Source organism: Setaria viridis, chromosome 4, assembly GCF_005286985.2.
Source record: "Setaria viridis chromosome 4, Setaria_viridis_v4.0, whole genome shotgun sequence".
Lineage (NCBI taxonomy): Eukaryota > Viridiplantae > Streptophyta > Magnoliopsida > Poales > Poaceae > Setaria > Setaria viridis.
Window position 1 is genome coordinate 6144955 of NC_048266.2, and position 23461 is coordinate 6168415.

General features: G+C 51.3%; 4 protein-coding genes and 1 pseudogene across 4 annotated transcripts; 1 reads left to right on the forward strand and 4 right to left on the reverse strand.

The window, feature by feature from the left end:
* Positions 1-1300: 1300 nt before the first annotated feature.
* On the reverse strand, positions 1301-3306 carry LOC117853366 (2-hydroxyisoflavanone dehydratase). Its single transcript, XM_072293396.1, is given in 3 exon segments — positions 1301-1849; positions 1852-2788; positions 3280-3306. Coding segments are annotated over 3 exon segments (1041 nt in total). The 3' UTR covers positions 1301-1772.
* A 2833-nt stretch (positions 3307-6139) lies between these two features.
* On the reverse strand, positions 6140-7430 carry LOC117852038 (2-hydroxyisoflavanone dehydratase). The gene has a single exon (XM_034733957.2). It carries the CDS (start codon positions 7242-7244, stop codon positions 6270-6272), a length of 975 nt encoding a protein of 324 aa, XP_034589848.1. The 5' UTR covers positions 7245-7430; the 3' UTR covers positions 6140-6269.
* Positions 7431-7788: 358 nt separating this feature from the next.
* LOC140222546 (uncharacterized) lies at positions 7789-12999 on the forward strand (annotated as a pseudogene).
* Positions 13000-13717: 718 nt separating this feature from the next.
* LOC117852812 (probable carboxylesterase 7) lies at positions 13718-15824 on the reverse strand. Its single transcript, XM_034735089.2, has one exon. The coding sequence runs from the start codon at positions 15464-15466 to the stop codon at positions 13994-13996; it is 1473 nt and encodes a 490-aa protein (XP_034590980.1). The 5' UTR covers positions 15467-15824; the 3' UTR covers positions 13718-13993.
* Positions 15825-20731: 4907 nt separating this feature from the next.
* Positions 20732-21986, reverse strand: LOC117851769 (tuliposide A-converting enzyme 1, chloroplastic). Its single transcript, XM_034733668.2, has one exon. The coding sequence runs from the start codon at positions 21806-21808 to the stop codon at positions 20828-20830; it is 981 nt and encodes a 326-aa protein (XP_034589559.1). The 5' UTR covers positions 21809-21986; the 3' UTR covers positions 20732-20827.
* Positions 21987-23461: the final 1475 nt, after the last annotated feature.

The window sequence follows — 23461 nt, forward strand, 5'->3', positions numbered from 1 at the left end:
TGAACGTCTGCGTCTGTATTGTGTGTTCGGAAAAAAAGACTTGAAGTCCAAGACAAGTGCACAACAACATTTCCACATATCAAGCACAATGTTTCTCGGATCACTCCAAAGCTCGGAGAGTATCTCCAACAGATTACTCATCCTTTGTCACCAATATGTTTTCTCTCTCCCTCACCAATAACATTTTTTATGTGCTTTTGTTAACTAGTGCTGTAGCATATTACCAAAACATCTCGTACCCATGGACAGGGTGGAGTGATGAATCCCCTTCATTTGGGTGAGACGGAGGTGTATTTTGGTGATCACTAAATTTTTTTGGTAATCGAGATCGGATTGGTAATTTGCTGGAGCTCTCATCACAAAAAGATACTCATCCATCCCAAATTATAAGTCATTCCAAGAATCTTGGAGAGTCAAAGTACCTCAAGTTTGACCAAATTTATATGATAATATAATAACATTTATGATGTCATCTAAGTATCATTAGATTCTTCATCAATTATATTTTCATAGTATACCTATTTGATGTCATAAATCTCTATAATTTTCTCTATACTTTTGGTCAAACTTAAGATGATTTGACTCTCCAAGATTCTTGGAATGATTTATAATTTGGGACGGAGGGAGTAGTATTTTAGGGTGCGTTTGGTTCCAAGGATGAAGTGGGACGGAACGGGACGATCCCACTTTGTCCCGCGTTTGGTTGGAGGACAGGTGGGACAGGAACATCCCTAAAAGAGAATATTCTCTGTATATGTGGGATACCCCCGTCCCTCCAAAACGAGCGGACGGGGGCGTCCCACTTCGTCTCCGTCAACGCCGTTTCTTCGCCGTTTCTTCGCGGGCGCGGTCAGAGCTCCCGCGGCCGGGGCGAGCGCGACAAGATGCGGCCGCGGCCAGAGCTCCCGCGGATGGGGCCGCGGCCGGAGTTCCGGCGGGCGAAGGCGGGTGCGGCCGGGGCGGGCGCGGGAGGAGGCGGGCGCGGCCGGGACGGACGCGGCCGGGGCGGACGTCGGCGGAGGCGGGCGCAGCTGGGGCGGATGCGGCCGGAGGCAGGCGCGCCTGGGAGGATCAGGAGGTGACGGGGTGGAGCAGGGGTGGTGCGGGCGTGCCAGGGGCGGCGGCGGGGTGGATCAGGGGGGCGGCGGGGTGGATCAGGGGGCAGCGCAGGCATGACCTAGGGGCAGCAGAGGCGAGCAGGGGCGGCGCCGGGGGTGGAGCAGGGAGGCTAGCGTGGCGCAGGGAGGAGGAAGAAGACGTTGTTAGTATGACGAGTGGGGCCCACAAACGGTGCCTAACGGAAGGAGAAAACGGTGCTCATCCCCTATGTTGCAATCTCTCCAACCAAACAAAAAATTGGGACGAACCTATCCCATTCAACCAAACATGAAATAGGATCATCTCATCCCAGAAAACTGGGACAGGACCATCCCGTCCTATATTGTCTCCCATCCAAACGCACCCTTAGCTTCAGGGAGAAGGATGGATAATTTGGAGGAGATGCATGTTCAGCACCACCTTAGGGGCTGCTTGGTAGCTGGACCAGGCTCGCCTCTCCTCTCCTTGCCTTGCTGGCGCACGCAACGAGGCGCTTGCCACCCCAGGCGAGCCATTTCGGCTCTCCGCCACTAGCAAGCTGAACCTTGCCAACACATTCCCCGAGGGAGCAATGCTGCAAATCCAAATGCCCAGTCTTACTTTCTAACCTGGCTTAGCCGCTTTAGCAAGGAGACACAGTAACCATCAAAGAAACCAAGCACGCCCTTACTATCTCAAACACGTTCAGCACGGAGGAAAAGTAGCACGCGCGGCTGTAGCGCCCGCGCCTGCTCGCCCCCCGGGTTGCTGTATGGAAGACGTGCCCCTCGCCCGCGGACTCGTGCAGCTCCACCTCGCCGGGGTAGGCGCTCGCCCCGAGGCTCTCGTAGTACCAGAGGCCCCTGGCGCGGAGCACGTCCTCCTCCGCGACGCAGACGAGCACGCGCTCGGCGGCGACGCGCGCCGCGCCCCCGCCCGCGGCCTCCGAGAACGGGTTGCCCAGCGGGTCGTCCGGCCCCGCCGCGCCGGGGCACACGAACAGCCAGAACGCGTCGGCCCAAGCCTTGAGCGCCGGGTCCGCCGCTTCCGGGCCGACGGGCGCCTCGCCGATGAAGTAGTGGTGGATCACCAGCAGCCCTCTGATGGGCACGCCGAGGCCGTACTCGCCGGCACGCGCGGCCATGTGGTGCGCGATGTTGCCGCCGGCGCTGGACCCCGCGAGGAACACGCGCGACATGTCTCCGTGCTCGGCGAGCCAGGGCTCGGCCTCGGCGCCGCCGCTGTCGCCCGTGGCGTGGGACGCCACCCACTCGAGGCCCTCCCACGAGTCCTCGTACGCCGCCGGAAGCGGGTGCTCCGGCGCGCGGCGGTACTCGGTGGAGACGATGAGGGCGTTCGCGCCTGCCGCGAGGCTGTTGAGGTACTCGTGCGTGGGCTGGTCCGCCGTGGACCCGGTGACGAAGGCGCCGCCATCGTAGTAGACGATGACGGGGAGCCTGTCGCGGCTCCCGGCGGGGAGCGGCGGGAGGTAGAGGCGAGCCCAGAGGCTGGAGCTCGGGTTGATGACGATGTTCCTGGAGGACACGCCGGTGCGGGCGGTGTCGGTGCCGGCGGGGACGGGGTTGGCGGCGACGAAGCGAACGACGCGGCCGCTCTTGTACTGCCGGACGAAGGGGTGGAAGTCGTGTTGCACCTCGCTGTCGGGGTCCACTGGGCGTATGCTTTGCTCAACTGCTAACTCAATAACTTGCTAAGCTTAGCTGCTCTGTGTCATGGTGGAGAATGAACCAATGCCCACACCCCGCTGTGTACTGGACCCTTGGTGCGATCTGATGTCTCGTGCATTTTGCTCCCTTTCGGCTTCCAGCAACCGTTCACCTGCCCCCTTTCATGCAGTACACTAAAGTATTGTTCATCATTAAATACAAAAGCATTGTTTTTTTATCTAAAAAAGGGCAAAGGCGTCTTCATAATCTCTCTTTAGACATGGAGTGGTGGTTGTTTTGGTCCTGGGAAAACCGAATTTGGTTAAGCTACTTCTAAATTTAAACAGTTCATCCATCCAAAAAGGTTGGGCCACGTCAGCGTGGAGTGGATGCGTGCAACATTTTTTTTTCGAAACACAGTACGCAGACGCTCACAGACGTATGCAAACTCAACCTTACGGATACATGCCATACACGCACGTAAACCTACTCCTACGAGTGTCTCCGAGAGATTGAGATACATTGACGAAGTCACCACTGACATCTCGCTGTCGACAGGCATGTCGCCTAAATCCTAGAATGAATCCAAGAAAGTACGAGCACCGGTGCTAAGTGGAGTACTCGAATCCTGGTGGGCAGGTTCCTCCATGAGGACCCTTATCAGCTGAGCTACGCTCAGTTCGCGATGCAAGGGTTAGGGATCATTGTAGGATCTTTTTCCATTTTTATTGCTTCATTTACTGGGAAAATATTGCATAACTTTTTTTTTGAAAAAATAGTTTTTCTTTCTCTTTGTTTTTCTCCTATATTTCCTAGAAATGTTAATTAGTAACTTTTCTTATGAAAATGTATTAATAAACTTCTCCTAGAAATTCTATTATATAAATTTTCTAAATTATATAACAATGTTATTATCTATTTTCGAATATTTTTTCACAAAAATATATTTTAATAACTTTTTTTTTACAATGGATGCCCGCTAATTAGCGAGTCCCTGAATTGTTGCGGACCTGGTACACTACAGTCAGCAATGGACGGCAAACAAGCTTCTTTTAGCCCCATAGAGAAGCACCTAAGGACTTTGCATCGCTTTATTTTTTTTCTTAGCATGGTGCAAGAATCAAATGGTGGCGACAGGGTTTAAGAAGTAGATAAAAATGGATGGGAGAACTAAAACAAATCTCTACCATGGCCAAATCCGGCGGTATGTGGATCTCAGGCATCAGCCTCATCTGATCCGGTGGCGCTTCACCGCTGATGACCACTACTCATCATGTTCAGCCTATGAGACGCAGTTCACCCGAAACTGTAGGTGGAGTACAAATGCAATTTTTTCCTTTGGCTTCTCCTACAGCGCAAGCTCCTGACTGTTGACAGGATCATTAAGCGAGATGAACAGGCCAACCCGATTGGTCAATTATGCAGAACGAGGAACGAATCCATGAGCCATTTTGGAGTCAACTGTTCTTGGCCTCCTACGCACAGCAGGTCTGGAACCACATTCACATGGCACAGGCAAAGAGACACCAAGACCTTCACAGACATGCGCCGGCCACAGCCACTAATCTGAAATCATGGTGGATGGGCCAAACCTCACCCACTGCATATTGGTGCACAGAATTCAGATCATCGCATACACCTGTGGTCTGTGGAAGAAACGCTGCCGACGAGTCTATGACAATAAGCCCATCACAGCGAACAGTTTGGGACGATCATCCATCACGGTATTGTCGGACCTGTTGTCGGGCCGGCCACAGTTTCTGTATGAGTCCTAACAAGTAACTGTACAAGGCATGGTAACGCCTTGGCCGCTTATTACCTGTAATTATTTGCAATTCCCTTCTCAATGAATCTTGAATTGACAAAAAAAAAAGGGGGAACCTGCTATTATTGGACGATAGGCTTGCAAGAACCTTTCTCTACTTGGGCTTAAAGGAAAAAACGAGAACATGAATTATATATTAGTGGCAACTTGATGTACATTATTCCTGTTAGTCTGTCTACATAATGGCACATGGACCTGGGGCCACACACGAAGCTGATTGGGAGATGGGAGTCCATACTCCATCCCTGAAGAAATGGAGAAAACCTCATCAGTACGGCGTCCTCCTTAGAAGAGGCTGACAAGCGTGGAAAGTGGATTGACCTGAAGAAGTTGTCGATGGCCAATGAGGCTGGTTACCTGTTGGTTTAATCTTAGCTGATTTTGTCGGTGTGCCTTTATACGGTGGAGAGTTTAAACTTTATAGTGAAGGTTTAATGCTTAAAATGTGTTGAGAGATGCATTTCCCATCCTGCTGCTGTTAACAGTTCTTTGTCCGTGCGTCTTTGTATGGTGGAGAGTTTAAGGGGGTGTTTAATACGAGGTGCTAAACTTTAGTAGGGTCATATCAGATGTTCGGATGCTAATTAGGAGGACTAAACATGAGCTAATTACAAAACTAATTGCACAGATGGAGTCTAATTCGCGAGACGAATCTATTAAGGCTAATTAATTCATCATTAGCAAATGGTTACTGTAGCACCACATTGTCAAATCATGGACTAATTAGGCTTAATAGATTTGTCTCGTGAATTAGACTCTATCTGTGCAATTAGTTTTGCAATTAGACTATGTTTAATACTTCTAATTAGTAACCAAACATCCGATGTGAGAGGTGGGGAGTGCTCAAAATGTGTTCAGATGGATTTCACATCCTGCTGTTGTAAACAGTCCTGACCGTCTTTTCGGTATGGCTAAAAGGACTGGGTAGTGATCTGATCCCTAAAGACTCAAAAAAAAAAAGTGTGGCACCTGGGCTCTTTTGCTGAATCAGCTCCCGCTAAGAGAAATGTCACAACTCAAAAAAGAGCTTAAAGCTTAGTCGCTTTACTCTTTATCCTTTGTTCTAGTTCCTTTGATTAGGGACAAGAGCGGATTGCTAGGTGGTATCGGTGACGAGGCATGGAATATGATAGAACTTAATTAGCTTTGCACTGACTCAAATAACTTAACCAGTGTGGGCAATTAACTTAACTTAGGTTAAGATCAATATGTCCTATGGCTAATGAAGAATAATCGAGAGGGAGGGAGAGAGATAGAGAGAGTAGAGGCACCGACCATCGGGCTTGAAGGAAGAGCCGGCCATGGGCGGTGACGGCGGCGTCGACGGTGAGGGCGGAGACTGTGGCGGTGGTGCTTCCCGCCGCTACAACGCTTAGTAGATCAGGTTTCTGTTAGATGGGCAAGTGGGGCACGGCGACGAACTTCGGCGTGCGTGCCCCCGACCCCCACCTCTCTCTTTATAGCGCTGTGCGACGGGAGCCTACAACCCTGAGTTGGTTGTGCGCCCCCGATCAGGGCGTGAGATAGGGTCCGACTCAGTCGTTGGACTAAGTCGGTGGAGATCAAACTCTAACAGAATGGTGAACGATTCGAGCACGGTTTGAAGCTCAAAGGTGAATAAGAAAACGTGCAAGAAATACAACTGATTTGGATCATTCATCACACCAAAAGCTTGGAGCCTTGGAGCTCGGAATGGACGCTCACTCGTGACGGAGGAAACTCAGCACGCGCGCATGCAACAACCGCGCTTGCTCGCAATCCGGTTTGCTGTGATGGAAGACGTGCCCCTCACCCACGGACTCGTGCAGGTCCACCTCGCCGCGGTAGCCGCTGGCCCTGAGGCTCTCGTAGTACCAGACGCCCCTGTCCCGGAGCCCGTCCTTCTCGGCGACGCAGACGAGCACGCGCTCCGCCCCGACGCGCGCCGCGCTCCCGCCGGCGGCCTCCGAGAATGGGTTGCACAGCGGGTCGTGGAGCCCCGGCGTGCCGGGGCACACGAACCGCCAGAACGCCTCGGACTTCTCCTTCATCACCCCGGTCGGAGACGCCGTGCGCAAGGCCGCTTCGCTGATGAAGTAGGGGTGGATGACCAGCATCCCTCTGATGGGCACGTCGAGGCCGTGCTCGCCGGCGCGCGCGGCCATGTGGTGCGCGATGTTGGCGCCGGCGCTGACCCCGCCGAGGAACACGCGCGACAGGTCGCCGTGCTCGACGAGCCAGGGCTCGGCGGGGCCGTCACCCGTCGCGTGGGACGCCACCCACTTGAGACCCTCCCACGAGTCGTCGTGCGCCGTAGGCAGCGGGTGCTCCGGGGCGAGGCGGTACTCCGGCGAGACAACGAGGACGTCGGCGTCGGCTGCCAGGCTGTTGAGGTACTCGTGCGTGGGCCGGTTCGCCGTCGACCCGATGACGAAGGCGCCGCCGTGGTAGTAGACGACGACGGGGAGCTTGGCTCGGCGCCCGGCGGCGGGGAGCTCCGCCGGGAGGTAGAGGCGAGCCCAGAGGCCGGTGCTCGGGTCGATGACGACGTCCTTGGACGACACGCCGGTGCGGGCAGTGTCGGCGCCGGCGGGGACGGTGTCATCGGCGGCGCCGAGGCGGACGACGCGGCCGCTCTTGTACTGCCGGATGAAGGGGGAGAAGTCGTGTTGCACCTCGTCGTCCAGGTGGTCCATCGCGTCGGGCTCTTCGGCTTGCTTCGTGGATTATGAGGCCTGCTAAGCGGAGGTGCTCTGTGCAATGGTGGAGAGCGAGCGACGACATGCCCACATGATTGCCCGTGTTTGCTGATTTTATTAGACGAAATACACTGTAGCCTCGCAATGAAATCCTTGCTGTTCTGAAAAGTGGAGCCTGCAATCATTTGAGTTTGGTCCATTGTGGCAATCATGGAAAATGGGATAGATCGAGCAAGTTTTTGCCTTTCCATTTAGGTCCTGTTTCCACAATCAGTTTCCACCATCATTTGCATTTCTTCTTTTTTGTTTCGTTTGCAAGGTTTGGTGCAGAGCCGCGAGTGGCAAATCTCTATGAGGAGCATGGGGATCGGATCCGCTGACCTAATCACAGGTTAAGGTCGAAATTGCTTGTACGGAGCCCACAAATATCGCAGGGCCTGCTACTCAAAACAAGATGGAATTGCGTGTATGGAGGAGCCCATTGTGGCCTTGTGGGCTCGTCTTGTTTTGATGGGCTTCCGAGCGGGCCCAATCTGGTCCAATGGCATTTGAAAGGCAATAAACCTAAGGTCCAACCAAACAATCAGAACCAGAGATGGTTTTATCGGTGAAGCACTTCTCATTTTTACACTGGTATATCTTTATCTTTACCTATTATTAAAGCAAGTAACGCCTCTGCTTGATTTTTCGTACGTCGTGGTCATTTTGCAAAAAAGCCCCTCAACTTTCAAGGAATCAACCCTCAGTCCATATTGTAAAGAGAGGAATGGCTCGGGTGGAAAAAGAAGGGAAGGGAGGGGGTTAAACGGGAAAAAGCTTATAAAACAGAGAGGGGAGGGGGATTGGGCGCACTCCGTCCGGCCGTCCGGCTCCGGACCCGGCGCCGCCCGGCAGTGGACTGGCGGGCGGCGGCTGGAGCGGGGCGCCCCGACGCTCCCCCACGCTGCCCCTGCGCGCGGCCTCAGCCGGAGCTCATCGGCGTCTGAGAAGGCGTCGTCGGGGTGCCGGATCTGAATCCGGCAGGAGCGGGCGGCGACGGTGGAGAGCAGGGAGGGGCGATGACGGTGGAGAGCAGGGAGGGGCAGCAGAAAGCAGGGAGGGGCGGAGCGGGGGACCCGGGCGGCGGGGAGGTGCTCCGAGGTGGTGGTGGAGCAGGGGAGCCGGGCGGCGGAGCGGCCTCACGGTGGCCGGCGGAGCGGGCGACCGGCGGCCCCCTCCCTCCGAGCCGCGCCCCGCTCCGAACTCCTTCTCTCCTCGCTCGCTCTGCGCCGCCGCCACCTGCCCTGCACCGCCGCCACCTGCTCGCCCCCTCGCGGCCATATGTGCCCTCCGATCGATCCCTCCACGCCTCCAACCTCCCGTCGATCCCCTTCCTCCCCACCCTCAGACATTCTCCGTGGACGTCGCGGCGACCGAGGGGGCTCCGCTCGCCGCGCCCTTCACCATCGCGTCCTCGCGCCTCGACGCCGTCTCCAACGTCGCCGTGCGCGTCGAGCTCCGCAGCGGCGCCGTCGGGTGCGGGAGGCGCCCGTGCTGCCATCCGTCGTCGACGAGGACCAGCCGGCCGCGCTCGAGGCCCGCGGCGTCGCTCGGCGCGCTGCTCGACGAGGTCACCGGTGTCCTCCATGGACACGCCTTTGCATCGGTGAGGAATCCGCACCTTCCCTCGCCCGGCTCGCAGGGTAGTAAAATTTGCATTCTGTTGCAGTTAGGTTGACAGGTGCTTGATCTTGAGATGAAGAACGTGCGATTCGCGTTGAAAAGTCTAGGATGTTGTGGAAATCTTAAATTGTTGAACGTGGTGATCCCAATGTTGATGGGGTGACTGCATTTTGAAGTATAGGCTTCGATGTAGATGGGAATTGCCTTTCAGGCGCTGAATTACTGAAAGATTTTGTTTCTTTCGGAGGATCTAATTTGTTGCCATCCTTACGAGGTGAGTGGCATGAAATATGTGAGAGGGATGAATGTGAGATGGCCTTCAGAGGAAGCGTAACTGAAAACCAAGCTTGGTTATATCCGCTAATATTTGCTCTGGATGGTAACTGGCCTGGTGAAATCGTCCTTGAAAACCCATTTAACCTGAAAAAAAATGTTTGGTTAGTTATAAGCTTAGAGCAGTTCATTCAGAATACAAGCCACTAAACCAACCAGTTTTGTATCCAAAAAAAAACCTACATAAGCATAAAGGTCCTTTCCATGTGACAAATCGATTATTTTGTTTAGCTCATGTAGAAAGGTTCCATTTATAAAAAAAGGCCGTTGATGAATAAATGGAAAAATAGGCATGGATTAATGTTTGTTTCTGATATTCATATGTGTACTCAAGTGTTCGGTTGCTGTTTACACATCAAATACAAAGATTTCCCATTCCATGTGTATTTGATTGTAATTGTTTTCCAATTAAGGCTAGGAGTGGAGATGGCACTGATTGACGCGGTTGCTAACAGCATTCACATCCCTCTGTGGTGATTATTTGGAGGGGCATCAGATACTGTGACCACGGACATAATGGTATATTTTTATCCCATCATACTCTGCTCTATATTTTTGCTGCACATTCCCTGTTCGATCAGAGAGTCTGGAAGATTAATTTAGAGTTCCATTTCCCTTTAAATGAAGGAAAAGAAATCTGAGTAGTAGTTCATGATTTGCTTTGCATTTCAACTAATTGTGAGATGCCATTATGTTAATTCATCTGGTGATCTGACATTCTTGCAAAGTTTGCATAAATTGCGCTTGCCTTCCAGTTGAGCTCATTGTAGAGGGCCATGGGATGATTCTCTTTGCATAAATAAATTGATCATCACTCTGATGTAACTGAGAAAATGGAGGCATCTCTTTACTGCTTTGCTTACTTAATTCTGCTTGTCATTTTCCCTTAAGGCTGCTAATGACATGGTCTTTGTCTCTGATTTGCAGGGGGGGAACTTGGAAAAAATCTTACTATCCAATTACGCTTTGGACCATAGAGAAATCTTTGCACGAAAATGCTCCTCTAACCTATCTGAAAGTAATGTCCCATTCATCAATATCCTTTTCAATTAACTTTGTTCTGGAAATTTCTACCACTTATATTGTTGTTTCCTTTGATGCTTGCCAAGACATTTGGTCCTGGAAATACTACCCCGCTTATATCAGCAGCTATGAGGGGCCATATCGAAGTTGTTGAACTGTTGTTGGAACAAGAGGACTTTGGATTGGTGGAAATGGCCAGAGACAATGGAAAAAATGCCTTACATTTCGCTGCTCGACAGGGACATGTTGGAATTGTCAAAGCATTACTTGAGAAAGATCCTCAGCTAGCAAGAAGAAATGACAAGAAAGGTCAAACTGCTCTTCATATGGCCGTAAAGGGAACAAGCTGTGATGTTCTTAGAGCCTTAGTGGATGCTGATCCAGCAATTGTAATGCTGCCAGATAAAAATGGGAACACGGCTTTGCATGTCGCAACAAGAAAAAAGCAAGCAGAGGTATTACAAACTTTTTAAATTGATGTTACATCTGCAATGTGCATGTATCTGTTGATAGCTGCTCATAATCCCTCTCGGTGATCATTGCTCTCTCCTTTCATGTTAAGACACATATATGCATCATTCCACATGCATCGACATTCTTCTTCCAGTCTTAAAGAAATTCCTTGAATAAAATAACGACTCAGATTAGGCCAGGTATAAAGTTTAGTGCATATCTAGAGAACAAAATAACTTACATGCTCCTTATACCTCACTGCTAAATGATCTGCTTTAAATTATGGACTTAGGGTTTACTTCTCTATTGGGAAAATTGGCATTGAAATTTGAATTATATCAAGTCCAATTCCCGATGAGGCAATGACCTCTCTTTAACCCTTCTTTCAAAAGTGACCTAAAACGTCAGTGCTTTACTTTCAGGTGGATTTATCAAACAAAGAAATACATCAGAACAAAATTCGATCAGATTGTCTAGCACGAAATGTGCAAATACTTTCACAACATTCAAGCTACTGGGAGCTACATTCGAGGAACAAATGGTACATCTAATGGAATTGTTTTCAATGATACTGCCTGTTATGTTGATCAAGGTGGAGGCAAGAGAAAAGGTAGGTACCATCAGTAAGTCAGCATGGTCCTATTTACATGATTGCTGAGGATTTCTTACAAATACCTTTCGTTAGGTGCATTTGCTGTTTATTTGGAGCCCAACATATTGAGATCTTTGAGTTATGCCTTGATTGCTGTACTCAGATTCCTATGGATTTCATTGCTGTCCAAAAAGAACTCGAATTCCTATGGATTTGCTTGCTGTCCAGAAAGAAGACCATTGATGGGAACTATGTAAAGATGGACAAGAAAAGTGTCCCTGATGGTAATTAAAGTGCTCATCCCACTGTATGTCTGTACATAATATGGAATCATCAATTATTTTTGCAGACGGTTAATGCTCATTGGTGATGTTAAATTGTTACTTTCCCTGTAGATATGGTTTTTATGCAGAAGTTATCAGGGACAGTGAAAACTACCGGTAGATGGGTCCTGCACCTACAAAGGTTGTTGTTACCCTTTGCAAAGCTTCTAAAGGCAACTGGTTAGACCTGTATTTCAACGAAGACAAGGTACTGACTGTGTTGTGCTAATTTAATCTTCTTTGTGATATTCCAGTTCCATATTTAATCTGTCTGATATTGAATTTCCCTGAATGACTGAAAAATGGTACGTAGGACACTACTTTTTTTTATTGATTTTGTCTATAGGAAACTGAAATTTCGTAGTTAGACATTAGCAAATGCTAACAACATGTGCAAATCCTAAAACATAGACAGATTAGTTTGTTATAGCACCTGTCTGAATAGTGCTAGGCTGGTCACATGACACTTGAGTTAGTTTACTGACTAAACTTCTGTTCTTGTTGACAGTTCAAGCCAAGCATGGACAAGGAGAAGAACCCAATGTCTGGAATTATGGACTTAATGAATACTTTAGGTTCCCCCATTTGGTTTTGAGAGCTGTTACTCGTGTGGCATGCCTTCGCATGAACATGCTTGCTGTGATCCATAATCGGCTCAATGATGGCCTTCACGTCCTCCTCAATTTCATCCACCTGCAGGAACAAGTGGTTTTTGTCAGGTATGTGTCTGGTAGAAATTTTGTAACTGTCAGCATTTGACTCTGGTCAATTTCTGTCAGCATGTTTGTGACAGACATCAAATGTGTTGTGGATAGTGACTTAATGTGTGGACTTAACTGCTAGGTGTCACTGCATTGCTATCTCGCATAATTGAGCTTGCTGGACTATGACTGCATAAGCTACCTAACATCGGTTCTTGCTGCTGCCTGACTGTTTGTAGCGAGGTTCACAATCCGCACAAGGACTCATCCTTGGGTAAGAAAACATGGTCTTTATTGTCAACTGTATCTAAGCTGCATACTTTTCTGACATTAGTTTTTACACCTATTTTTTCTAACTTTAGTGTGCGTGATTTACCAGAACTTGACACTTCAATAACATGGGATATAAAACCTTTGATCTGCAAAAATCCATTATCATCATACATGAACTGCTGTTCAGCATCCGGTGGCCGGACCTAAAAGCTATCACAGAGAAGTACGAGCACCCCAAGGTACATCCATTATCTCAATTTGGTTGCTATTTTCGGCATGTTGTACTCTGTTAAAATTTGTCTGCTTAAACATGTTTACAATTTGGGTGTCTGTAGACAATGGTATCTCCACAAGATATTCCTTCATCTTTCTTTGAAGACTGCAATAAGTGAAGCCTGAAGACTGGAGAATATTTTTGGAGTAATTCTGCAGGCGATGCTGAAAATATTTTGATTGTAGGATAATTTAAATCGGTCAAGAAATGTGTCATTCCCAACTTTGAAAAAAAGTTGCTACTGATCTTACCGTTCCCGTCACATTGGTAGCAATTGAAGTGCTTTTGTACAGAGGACACTAAAACAAAATCAGTAGCATTGTCTGCACACTAAATTAATGCTCTGAAGGCACTGACGAACCGTGTGGCATAAGTTATCTAAAAGGCAATGAACGTAGAGAAGCGTATTGGATAATGTAATTATGGGCCCACCTGAAGATACAATAGTCAAGAAGATTGTGTAGTATCATGCTACAAGAAGGGTACCTGATATAAAATTCATGAATTTTTCTACTTGTGATAGCTTATCTACTTCTTAAATTTATACCGTGCGCAAAATTCCGGGAAGGAAAAGAAGAAAAGTGGTTATAGCATTATGAAATATGAATCGGGAATAAGAAGAAAATTATTTTAGAGAGGGTAAAGACCCGTAGCAACGCACGGGCATTTCTGCTAGTATAAATAGAAACCACAAAATCCTGATTCTCCATTTATCTGATATAAAAAAATCAAGCCCATAATCTCACCAAAGTGTTATAAAGAGGCTCATTATGAATTTTGACGCCTTAAATTTATTTTGAGATTTGCTACTCTTTTATGAAGGTAAGAATGCATGGTAAGGGGAAGCATGAATTTACTTACTTTACACATGAGTTGCAACCACTTTTCAAGTGTAACTTTTTAATAAAGATACTCACAACACCTGTTTCTTTTTCATTAGCACAAAGTTAGATCTAATATGGGCTAAAAGTAAAGTTGTAGGACTCAAAAATAGCGTTGAAAGCTGTACACGGACAAAAAAAAAATTGCGGCCCTACATGTGCATCCGCACTTTCACATGCAGCAGGCAGGACCACATCGCTGAAGACCCCAAAAAAACGCCAGACATCGGCCTAGCCACGGCCACCGCCGGCGATGAACTGGGCCACCTTGTCCGTCTCCCGCTGGGCCTTGTTGCTCCTGGGGTTCCCCACGAAGTGCGCGTGCGCCTCCCCCTCCGTCACGTACGTTTCCACCTCCCCTCGCCACCCGCTCCTCCTCAGACCCTCCGCGTACGCCGCCGCCCGGTCCCGGAAGTTGTCCCTTCCGGCGATGGTCACCAGCACGCGCTCCCCGGCCATCGCGCGCCACGCGGCCGGCGGCGCCGCCAGCGGGTTCACGTGCGGGTCGTCGATGCCGAACCTGCCTCCGCACACGAGCGCCCACGTCTGCTCGAGGCCGTCGCGCGCCCACCGCTCCGCGGGCTCCGAGCCCACCGGATCCTTGCCCCAGAAGTACGGGTTGAGGAGGGCGACGCCCGCGATGGCCGCGCCGCCGGGCAGCGGGCGCTCCGCTCCGGCTCGCACCGCCAGGTTGTGGGCGATGTTGCCGCCGGCGCTGTCGCCGGCAAGGAAGATGCGCGTGGCGTCCCCGTGGTCGGCGAGCCAGGTTTCGGGGCCTGATAGGCAGTTGGACACCGTCCACTGGAGCGCGGCCCACGCGTCGTCGTACGCGGCCGGGAGCGGGTGCTCCGGCGCGAGGCGGTAGTTAACCGACACGGCCACGACGCCGGCCTTGGAGACGAGGATGTTCAGGAAGGCGTGGTAGAGCGGCGAGAACGCCGACTCGATCACGAACGCGCCGCCGTGGAAGTAGAGCAGCACGGGCAGCTTCTTCTTCTTCTTCTTCTCGCCGCGCCGGCTCCTCGGTGGCAAGTAGAGCCGCGCGCGGACGCCGCCGGCGCTGGCGACGTCCGCGTCCCTGGACGCGACGCCCGTGAGCGCGTCGAAGCCGGGCGGGACAGTGTCCGTGCCGTGGAACCGGTGGACGCGCCCACTCTTGTACACGAATACGTACGGCCGGAAGTCGAACACGACGGTGTCAGCCTCGCCGCTCGTGCCGCCGCCGGCGGCCGCCGCGCCGTCCGACGCACTCACCTCCTCCGTGCGCACTTCGGCGCCAGCGGTGGCATCGCCGGACGCCGGGGGTGCGTTGGTCACGACCTTGGCGTCACCGCCTTCGGTCGCAACGGCAGCGATGCCGCCGGTCACCTGCACCTTATCCGTCGTGACATTGACATCGCTTGATGCCGGTGGCGCGTCGGCCAGGACACCGCCGTCACCACCCTCCGCTGCAACGGCGGCAACGTCGTCAGAGGCGTGAGCCCCCGCGTCCGTCGCGACACTGACACTGACACTGGCATTGGGTTCCGCGGCGTCAGCGGCGCGGCCCACGACCAGCCGCTTCCGGGCGGCGGCGGCCTCCTCGCGGACGGCGATGTCGATGAACGGCGGCCTGGTGTACAGGCAGAGGAGGGAGGAGAAGAAGAGGACGGGGAGCACGAGACTGGCCAGGCACCTGGCGCAGGAACGCGTCCTGGGCGCCATCCCCGGTGCCGGGAGCGCCACCCTGCTGCCGCTCGTTCCCCCAATCCCAGCCGCAGCTCGGCTACTGGCATTCAGGTTTCAGGATTGCATTGGTGCGGCGAGGTCGGTGGAAATGGTGGGGGGTTCGATTGCCGGATAAGGCTTGCACACGGACGGACGCCGGCTGCAAAGCATGTTCGGTGCGGCATGGGCCAGGTGGCACCGGTTGGTAGGTGCAGGTGTGAGACAAATATCATGAACGTTCATGGTGGGTAGCACGCGGCCGGAAAAAAAGATTTGTGCCGTGGTGCCACGAAAAGGGGCCCGAGGTTGGGCACTTAGAGGTTTCGGCGGCGTGGTGGGACGGTGCTGTCTGCTGTAGTATGATTCGTTTTTTTTCTCTCTCGCTAATTCATCCCTGAGCTGGAGTTTTGCGAGCCCATGCTTCACACCCACATTCGAACACCTTGTCTATGTGGACAGCAGGCGCGGGAGCTGGAGATTGTGAGCCCAGCATTCACACCCACGGAATTTTTTTCCCCCTGATAATGTTGCAGTGAAAGCCGAAAAATAGGCCCATATCTTCTTCTTCCTCGCAATCCTGTCAGTACAGCAGCACTCAATCCTACCGCCGTGGATATCTCTAGGTGGCAGCTACGCATGCGGGCGGTGGTAGTGGACGGCGAGTAGCAGCGTCGGACCAAAGCTCTACCCATCAGGCCGTCCCCATGACAGGGGACGGGGGAGGCAAGGAAGGGTCCTGATGACACATAATTAGCATGCAGTTCGTGCACTTAACAGGAGGACATGGGTGGGATGGCGAGGGTGATTCATCGGCGAGAAGTAAAGAAAGAGGAACGGGGTTATCTATGATATGAGGAAACAGGTTTGGGAAAAGCAAATGCTCACTCGAGCGATTAGGCAGCCTCTCTGACCACTTGATTTGTTTGGGCCAGTCGAATAGTCGTTGAAGACTGTGGATGTTCGGGGGTTTGGTTTTCTTTTGGGAGGGCAGTGGGCTTAGGAGGAGAAGGGCTCATAGTAGGCCGGACCGTGTAGGCCTGCTAGTGGGGCAGGGGCAAATGGGAATTTCGGGTCGGGTTATTGAGTGGGGATTCGTTTGCGTAGGTAGTAACGGATTTAGAGGCCAGCGGGTTGGGGCGGGTGGATCTGTTGCATTTGCGGGTTGGGGGCGGGTTAGAACGGATCGACTTTATCGTCGCTGCACTCCCGCAAGCAGAAGGCGACACCGTCGCCGCCTCCCCTCCCACCACGCGAGGTCCTCCTCCGATGGTCACGGATCGAGGTATCCCTCTTCCACCTCCCTTCTCCATCTCCTCCGCATCACCCCTTCCTGTTCTCCTTAACGACTCACTTCTTTCCTCTTCTTCCTAAATCTATGGGGGAGGCCTTCATGACATGATGATCTTTATCTGTGTGCAGTCCAGGAGGAAGTTATGGAATTCTGAGTAGATTATCCTTATCCTTTGCGATCCTTTGCACAGTCAGACTTCTTATCCCTGCTCATGTTCTGTTCAGCATTAATAATCTGTGACTGAATCACCATAGCTCATGGTTAGCTGTCGGTACATCTGTTAGCAATTGATTGCTTGATGTTTTAGTAGAACGCTGATCCCTGTGCTCGTAGGAATCAGTTATGTAGCTATGCTACTGTGCTAATGGGATTTACGGTCTCTGTTCTCTCATCATTATTTACTAAAGTTTGAGATGCAAGTTATGATACTTTTTAACAAATACATTTGTGTTCTAAAAAAAGTCGTGATACTAGTAAGCTGATGTGTTAATTTATAGACCACCTTTCATTGTTTGTTTTACTTGAACAAGTATGCTATCCGGCTATTGAGCTTTGTTTTATAAATAGCACAATCTGATTGTTCACTATCTTAGTGCCATGTCTGATTGCTTTGCTTTGTACCATTAACAATCCCTGTTAACCTGAGTTAAGCCATGAGTTAATGAAAATGATTTCTTACCAGTTACTGGATTGATTTCTCACCTGTTACTGGATTGATAAGCCATCAGTTCCATTTCTGATTTTTTTTAATATTTCAAACATCTCTGAATATTTCAGTCAGCAATGTTACCAGGTCAGTATATAATATGTTGTATGTTATTTCTCAAGCTTTTCCAGTATGCTGTAGTATGTTCTTTCTCAGATTTATGTCAGTTCTTAGTTCTTTTGAACAATATGTTATGTGCATATGGAAATTGGAGTTTGCTGCATCTGTGCATCTAAAAAAATAAAGAGAAATACGAATGTGTGATTGATTAGCATGCCATGAGAAAAGCGAAGAATCTGTGAGCCCTCTTTGTGCTTGGCGTGTGTGAACTTGTGATAATGGTTTCATTTTTAATGCTATCAGGGAGGGGAGAATTCTCAGTTTTTCACTCTATGGAGAAAACAATGACAATCAGACAATGTTGTCCTCCTCATGTCCCCCTTCTTCAAGCTCCATAAGTTGCTGATGGAGAGCTGAGAAAATATTGAGCGTGCCAAATCTAAACATTGCTGAGAAAATTCTGTTTGTAATTTATTGGCAGCCTAGTTTTTTTGTTAGATGTACATCCCATCTGCAAATTGTGGCAAATGAGCCACTGATGTGTAACGCTCCTGCAAACTGTGCTAAAGGAGTGAGAATGCTTAATTAGCAACTGATGATGTTTTAGGGCCTGTTTGTTTCCACCCTCCTAAAACCTTAGCTCCTAAAAAGTGACTAAAAACTGTCTAAAGTGCCAAACACTCCTCCTAAAAAGTGACTAAAATCTTTTAGGAGCCTCAAAAATTTTAGTCCCCCCACCCCCTCCTAAAGCCTCCTAAAATCAGATCTGACCCTACTACCCCTCATTTATTACCCTCTCTCTCCCGCCCGACTCCCGCCCGCTGCCGCCGCCCATCTCCTGCCGCCCGACTCCTGCCCGCCGCCGCCGCCCATCTCCTGCCGCCCGCCGCCGCTGCCGCCCAGCACCCTCAACACACCACGCACACAGGCACGAGCCGGCAACGCATGGCCGGCCGTGGCCTTGGCCGGCGGTGGGGAATGGCAAGGCGCGACCGGTGATGGGCGCAGGAGCACCGAGGCTTCACCACGACCCTGTTTTGGCTGCTTGTTGGGGACGAGGAGGCCGGGGAGGTGGTGTTCGGCGGCGGCGCCCGAGCTTGGGCCGGCGGCAATGGCGGCCGCGGGATCTGACATCCCCGGCGTCAGGAGCTACGGCGGCGGACAAGGATGGTCGAGGGGGAAGAGGAGGGGGTCAGGAAGCCGTGGGAGGTGGCGATTTGAAGATGGTGGAGCGAAGGCTGGGGATTTGGCCGGCGGACGGGCTCTGCTCAGCTCGGTGTTTCCTCAGCTGGAGGAGGAAGAAGAGATGTGTGAGTGAGAGAGAGAGGAACAGGGGTAGCGGGTTGCCCGGGATTCGAGGGGAGGGGATGGCGCCAGCAGGAGGAGGGGAGGGGCGGTCCGGGGCTGGCGGCGGGATGGCCAGCGCGGAGGGGCGGTCCGGGGCCGGCGGCGGGCGGGCCAAGCGCCAACAGCAGGGGCATGCAGGGGCATGGGGGAAAGGCATCTTGGGTATTTTACCACTTTATTATTGCCTTTAGTCACTTTTAGGGGGCGTTTGGTTCCCTTGACTTATTTTTAGAACCCGTCACATCGAATGTTTAGATACTAATTAGAAGTATTAAACGTACACTATTTACAAAACCCATTACATAAGTGGAGGCTAAACGGCGAGACGAATCTATTAAGCCTAATTAGTCCATGATTTGACAATGTGTTGCTACAGTAAATATTTGCTAATGATGGATTAATTAGGCTTAATAGATTCGTCTCGCCGTTTAGCCTCCACTTATGTAATGGATTTTGTAAATAGTCTACGTTTAATACTCCTAATTAGTATCTAAACATTCGATATGACACGTGCTAAAAATAAGTAAAGGGAACCAAACGCCCCCTTAGGAGGTGGAACCAAACATACTTTTAGGAGGTGCCTAAAAACTGGCTAAAATCTTTTAGGAGCTAAAACTTTAGGAGGGTGGAAACAAACACACCCTTAGGGGGTGTTTGGATCCCCAGGCTAAACTTTAGCCCGTGTCACATCGAATGTTTGGACACTAATTAGGATTAGGAGTATTAAACATAGGCTAATTACAAAACCAATTTCACAACCCCTAGGCTAAATCGCGAGACGAATCTATTAAGTCTAATTAGTCCATAATTTGACAATATGGTGCTACAGTAAACATTCACTAATGATGGATTAATTAGGCTTAATAGATCCGTCTCGCAATTTAGCCTAGGGGTTCTGCAATTAGTTTTGTAATTAGCTCATGTTTAGCTCTTCTAATTAGCATCCGAATATCCGATGTGACACGAACTAAACTTTAACTCTAGGATCCAAACACCCCTTAGTAGAATGCCTTGTCCTGCGCAGCAACCCATGCATAACTCAGCATCGGTGGGGCAGGTTGGAGAGGGTTGATTAATTAAAAATTTGGGTGGGTGTGGGTTGGCAGAAATTTATACGCCGCTGCGGGTAGGGCCGGGGGAGGGGCGGGTACAGCCCCCTAGCCTAGGCCCGTGGCAATGGCAGGGAGGCAAGGTAAGGCCTTGTTTACTTTCCAAGTTGGGAGTTGCAAAATTGGCATTTTGCCATAAATGCGACACTGTAGCGTTTCGTTTGTATTTGTGAATTATTGTCCAAATATTGACTAATTAGGCTCAAAAGATTCGTCTCGCAAAGTACAACAAAACTGTGCAATTAGTTTTTGATTTCATCTACATTTAGTACTCCATGCATGTACCGCAAGTTTGATGTGATGAGGAATCTTCTTTTTGCATAGTGTCAAAGTTGGGAGTTTGGAGGGAAGTAAACGAGGGCTAAGAAAGATGTTGATGACAATGCGGCCCAGCGGACGTCTTCCACCGCTCGGCGAGCTTCCAAATCGAGCGAGAGAGCCGGCGATGTTACGGTGAGTTGGTGGCAGGCTGCGGTCATGAATTTAGCTGCAAAAGACGCCAAAAAGCTGGAGCAGGACGTGGTGGGGATGAGACGCCGTGAAGGCTTGTCGGCGGGGAGTTTTTTTTTTTTGACCGGTAAAAAGGAAGCTGGCGGGAGAAGTTAGATCGCGAAGTAGAAGATGAAGGAATTCCGCTCGATCTCCGACGGAAAAGAAAAAACTGTGTGTCGAGGCCTCGAGGGCCTTTGGCCGTGTAGACAATCCCAACAAAAAACAACACCTTGTCACCCCTTTAAAGTTGAAGCCAAAAAAAAAAAAGTTGAAGCCAACTCCTTTATTTGTCCACATCCACATTCCACATTGACACGGATCACGCAAGTTCGCATCGGGACTTTGGCGTGCCATCAAGCACGAGCTATGAAAGCCACCACACGATCCATCAGCTTCTCGGCCGCCTCCGTCCCCGGCTGCACGAGGTGGAAGACGTGGTCCACCCCGGGCGTGTCCTCCAGCTCGGCCTCGCCGCTCCACCCGCTGGCCAGCAACGCCGCGTGGTACGCGCGCCCCTTCGTCGCCAGGAAGTCAACCCCCGCCACGGCCACCAGCACGCGCGCAGTCGGCAGCAGCGCCAGCGGCGGCGCCCCCGCGGACGTCGGGGACAGCCTCGGGTCGTCCACCGCGGCGCCGGGGTTCCCGGTCATGAACCGCCACTCGCGCCGGATGCGCTCCTCCAGCGCGGGCCCCATGGCGTCCGAAGCGTCCCAGAAGTAGGGGTGCACCAGCAGCACGCCCCGGATCGCCGCCGGGAGGCCCCCGGTGGCGGCGGCGCGCATGGCGACGTTGTGCGCGATGTTGGCGCCCGCGCTGTCCCCTGCCAGGAACACCCGGGTGGGGTCCCCGTGCTCGGCCAGCCACGGCTCCGGCGTCGTCCCGCCGGGCGCGGAGCCGCCGCAGACGGCGGCGACGGCCCACGCGAGCGCCGCCCACGAGTCGTCGTATGCCGCGGGGAGCCGGTGCTCGGGCACGCGGCGGTAGTCCACGGACACCGCGACGGCGCCGGCGCGCGCCGCGAGGGCGTTGAGGTAGCGGTGGTAGCTGACGGAGGCGGCCGACTCGACCATGAAGCCGCCGCCGTGGAAGTACACGACCACGGGCAGCTTGCCGCCGGCGCTGGCCGCCGCCGGCGGCAGGTACAGGCGGACGGAGACGTTGTTGGCGGGGTCGATGGTGATGTCCTTGGAGGCCACGCCGGTGGTAGCGTCGTGGAGGGAGGCGGGGACCGTGTCGTCGACGATGAGGCGCTCGATGCGGCCGCTCTTGTAGAGGCGGATGAACGGCAGGAGCTCGACGGCGACCTCGTCGGCGGCTGCGTCGCGGGAAGCCATCCGGGGTGCGGCCGGTGGGCGGACACGGTGACCAGCGATGGCTTCCGCGGAGAAGTGCCGTGCCCTTTCTGGCCTCAAGTTTTATAACTGAAGAGTGTGCTAGCTGTGTCCGGTGTGCTCGCACTGTCACACCTTTTATTTCACCAGTTTGGCTGTTTCTAGCTTATGACGTGCGTTGGCCAAGCTTCAACTTTCAGCAAGAGATGTAGCACTAGCACAGCTGTATGTATACCCTACAAACAGTGGCATTAAAGTACTGAAAGTCAGAGCTGCTACATGCTAGTTAGACTAGACCTGGTAATATGCATCAAAATTCATATCCAAATCAAATCAAAGGAATATGAGGAAAATGCAAATATAAGAAGTCCAAATGCAATCTAGTCCTAGTTAAAGGGACGAAAATCCAATCGAATCCCATCCACTTGCTGAAACTTCAGGGTCAATTAACAGCGCTAACAAACGTCCCAATCAAATGTGAGATGAGCTCGGCCATTTTTATTTATTTATTTATTTATTTGGGAAAGGAGAGCACCTCTGCTTTTTATTGAAAGCAAATGAGACAAATGGTTTCATCTGGAGTTCAAAAAATTGAAAGGATGCCCTAAAAAAGCAATTATGACAAAGGAATTCCTAAACGAACCAGCACAAATAGAACTTGAACAGCAGCAAACAGCCTAATAATCATGAACAGGCACAGAACGAGGCGTCGAACACGTCCGGACCCATTTCGCCGCAGCGTGAACAAGAGTACGATGGAGAGATCGTTGAGGATGATTACGAATTTACAATGCGATCAACTCATCATCGACCTATGCGGCGAGCGGCGTCGCCTCTAAGCTACCGTAGGGCAGAGAACTGAGAAGGATCTCTTTTCACCGGCGAGAACACTCGAAGACGGCGAGATCGCGTAGGAAGGTGAAGTGTTCGTCGAGACATGCGGCGACGCCTCCCCTGTCGCAGCAGAGAATGAAGCGTCCCCACATAAGTAGAGACTAAATATGATACAAATATCAGTCCCAGGAGGCTGATAGCATATTTATTCGACAGATAATTCAATTACCGTACAACTCCCGAGGGAGTGGGCATGAGAGCCACGCAGCGATAAGAAGTAAATAAACGACATCGGCTAACCAAGCGACTGCCAAAAGACAGCACTCGGGACTACACGGCAGCAGCAGCATCTTGGAAAGGCCAACACCACAGGCAGCGTTGGGTGCGGACACAACCTCTACTCAAGGTCTTCGGCGATGAAGTCAGGGTCTTCTTCTGTAGCAACGAAGCAAGGGTGAGTACAAACGTACTCAACAAGTCCAACCCCGTCCACGGAGGGGGATACAAGCAAGTATATGCACAGGATACAACAAGAATAGGCTAGGGTTTATTTGCAGTAAAGCTAAATTTTCAACACATGCATAAGTTCGTTTTCAAACAAATTTTTGTAAAGCTTTTCTTTAGTAACCGAACAAGAAGTGGGGTTGACCCTACACAAAGGATCCAAGCTTTTATCGCTATCGGACTCCCTGTCCGCTATAGCGCACGGCACGACTGCCGGACTCTTCCAAAATTCAACCCACACACACACGCACACCATCCATGCCCAAGTGCTAGTTATGTGACCAAGCCGTAACTCATCCAATGCCGTGGACACGGCTA